The sequence below is a fragment of the Rhagoletis zephyria genome, unplaced genomic scaffold (assembly GCF_001687245.7).
Source record: "Rhagoletis zephyria isolate East Lansing unplaced genomic scaffold, Rhagoletis_zephyria_1.1 Rzeph_scaffold_34838, whole genome shotgun sequence".
NCBI classification, from domain to species: domain Eukaryota; kingdom Metazoa; phylum Arthropoda; class Insecta; order Diptera; family Tephritidae; genus Rhagoletis; species Rhagoletis zephyria.
Window position 1 is genome coordinate 1,123 of NW_016191893.1, and position 2,389 is coordinate 3,511.

Consider the following 2,389-nt stretch of genomic DNA (forward strand, 5'->3'; position numbering starts at 1 on the left):
GATTTTATTTTTTGGCTTTTGGTGTTGAATTTATTAAAAAAAATATATATATAGAAAATAAATAAGAATATAAAACTTTGCATATATTGCGAAAAATTCACTGTGCCAATACTTTTGTTCGTCACTGTATGTATGTATTTGTAAACAAAACTGATTGAATAATAATCAGTATGGATCACCGTTACAATCAAATGTTGTCAAGCGAAAACTGTTGTCAACGAAACAAAATAAATAAGATTTGCAGATATGTATTTCTGCAGCATTGTATTTCCATAACGAAAATAAAACGTAATCGGCATTTTGCAAACTTTCTAATCACATGCATTTAGTAGATGTATTCATTTTTGTATTACGCTAACTTTTTAACAAAAGCCGTATTGAACTATTTGTACAATCATTAAAGTTATTTACATTTGGCTAATTTCTCTTTTCAGTGCTATTTTTAATTAGTTTGACTGCTTTATCCACCAGATTTCCAGGCATTACAAATCAAGTATTAGTTTTTGGTTTTTTAGGGAATTATACTTTTATAAATAATCTACTATTATACGAATTAATAGCAATCATTTCTTTCTCCTATAAAAATATTACATATAAATTCATCAATATTAAAATAGATTTAATAATGCTTAAAAAGTAGAAACTACAAAAAATTTCACTTAATAACGCTTTATAAATCTATTTTATTGTTTTATGAATGATTCCATTACACTTCGGAACTTCATATCAATATGTATCTATGTATATTCGATAATTATTAGCATAAGTATTTATACTTTGCAATATCTTTACACTAGACTAATTGCTCCCAGTAATGCAATTATATAATACGTTCTATACATATATACATATCGTGGTTTAAAGTACAAAACCGCGTATGAACAAAATGCAAAACCGCTTTGTTCGCGGTTTTGTACTTTAAACGGCGATATGTATTTCTTCATGGTGTTATCACATAAGCTCGGCGAAATCCATAATATAATACTGAGCCCGTTTATGGACCTCATCACGCAGAACGTTTCCGCCAAAACCAATAACATTATTTGCTGGGGGAGAAGCCTCCAAATCAGTCGCTCCATCGCCGATCATTGTAATATTTGCACTCGGATAGGACCGTTTAATAATCGACACAGCCTCTGCTTTACCACCACTTTTAGAAGTAGGTTGTGAGGTATCGAAGCTGGCATAATCACCATTAAAATAAAACATTAATTTGTTAGCGAATACGTGATCTCTTGGTATTCCCAGGTCATCTGCTATTGGATCTATGAGGCAATGAAAACCTCCTGAAATTAAATAGATTTCTTTCCCTTCTGACTTGAATTTATCCACTAGAGATCGAATATTTTTCGTTAAGGTGTGAGGACGCTGTTTCAGAAAGTCGATGATCTGTTTTTGACTTGGTTTTATAATGTTAAGCCTAATATTTAGGGCATCTTGGAATGTCATTGCCCCGCCCATAGCTTCTTTTGTTACCCGTGCTACTTCCGAACCCTTTCCACAAAAATCTGCAAGTTCGTCGATGCCTTCTTCGCATATAACTGTTGAGTCTACATCAAAGCAGACTACGTTCGATTGTTTAACTATCTCGGCGGCTAGTTGGGGATTTTTGCTTGTTTTCAATGCATCGGTGTCAGCAACCGGTGTCAAGTTTCTATTTATTAGAGGAGCTTTCGTAGATAAGTTTAACTGATTGTTATTGTTGTGCGAAACATTTACATTACTCGTTGCCATAGCAGATTGTGGTGCAGCGACGTATGCGTCATTTAAGAGATTCCCGCTTCTTGCCACACGCACCGATCCCATAGCCACACGATTCATTGTTATTCAAATTGTGCTTGTTAAATTAATAAAAAGACAAATAATTGCAAGCTACTGACGCAACGGCTATCTTGTTTACGAATGCTGCTTACGATGATTCTATTTTCAATGCACAAGTGCAACTGGATGATGTAAATTGTAGGCAAGCCTATTTCTCTTGAGATTGAAAATCACGCCACGCTGAAGCTTTCTTTTTTATTATCGAATGTTGTTTGTTTAGCGGCAATTCTTTTTTATTTCCTTCCAATTTTTTCTCGTTACCAAAATATTCCACTTTAGCCAGCCGTGTTTGTTTTGAGAAAGCACAGAAATAAGTAAAACAACATCCGCACTTTGTCCAGCTTATAAACAAAAAATGAGCGAGATCTCTAAAATTTAAGTATTCCATTAAGTTCCAGTGGAAAATTCCAATGTCAAATAACCTTCCAAAAACAGCTGATTTTTAGTGTTGCCGATAGAACAACAACTCTACAAAAACGAAGTTACCACGCACTATACAATTTCATATACTCCCCTTTGAGACACGTCAAGTCTTGAAAGCAATTTTTATCGCATTCTCTTTTGTGTT

The 2,389-nt window shown here is 33.7% G+C and overlaps 1 protein-coding gene across 1 annotated transcript; it reads right to left on the reverse strand.

Annotated features, from left to right (window-relative positions):
* Positions 1-304: 304 nt before the first annotated feature.
* Positions 305-2,326, reverse strand: LOC108354298 (phosphoserine phosphatase-like). The gene is made up of 2 exons (XM_017605492.1): positions 946-2,326; positions 305-853 (listed from the first exon to the last, which is right to left on the reverse strand). The coding sequence occupies exon 1, from the start codon at positions 1,819-1,821 to the stop codon at positions 952-954; it is 870 nt and encodes a 289-aa protein (XP_017460981.1). The 5' UTR covers positions 1,822-2,326; the 3' UTR covers positions 305-853; positions 946-951.
* Positions 2,327-2,389: the final 63 nt, after the last annotated feature.

Bases quoted from the DNA above. Each gene is read 5' to 3' on its own strand.
- LOC108354298 (XM_017605492.1), bottom strand. From the start codon at position 1,821: ATGAATCGTGTGGCTATGGGATCGGTGCGTGTGGCAAGAAGCGGGAAT.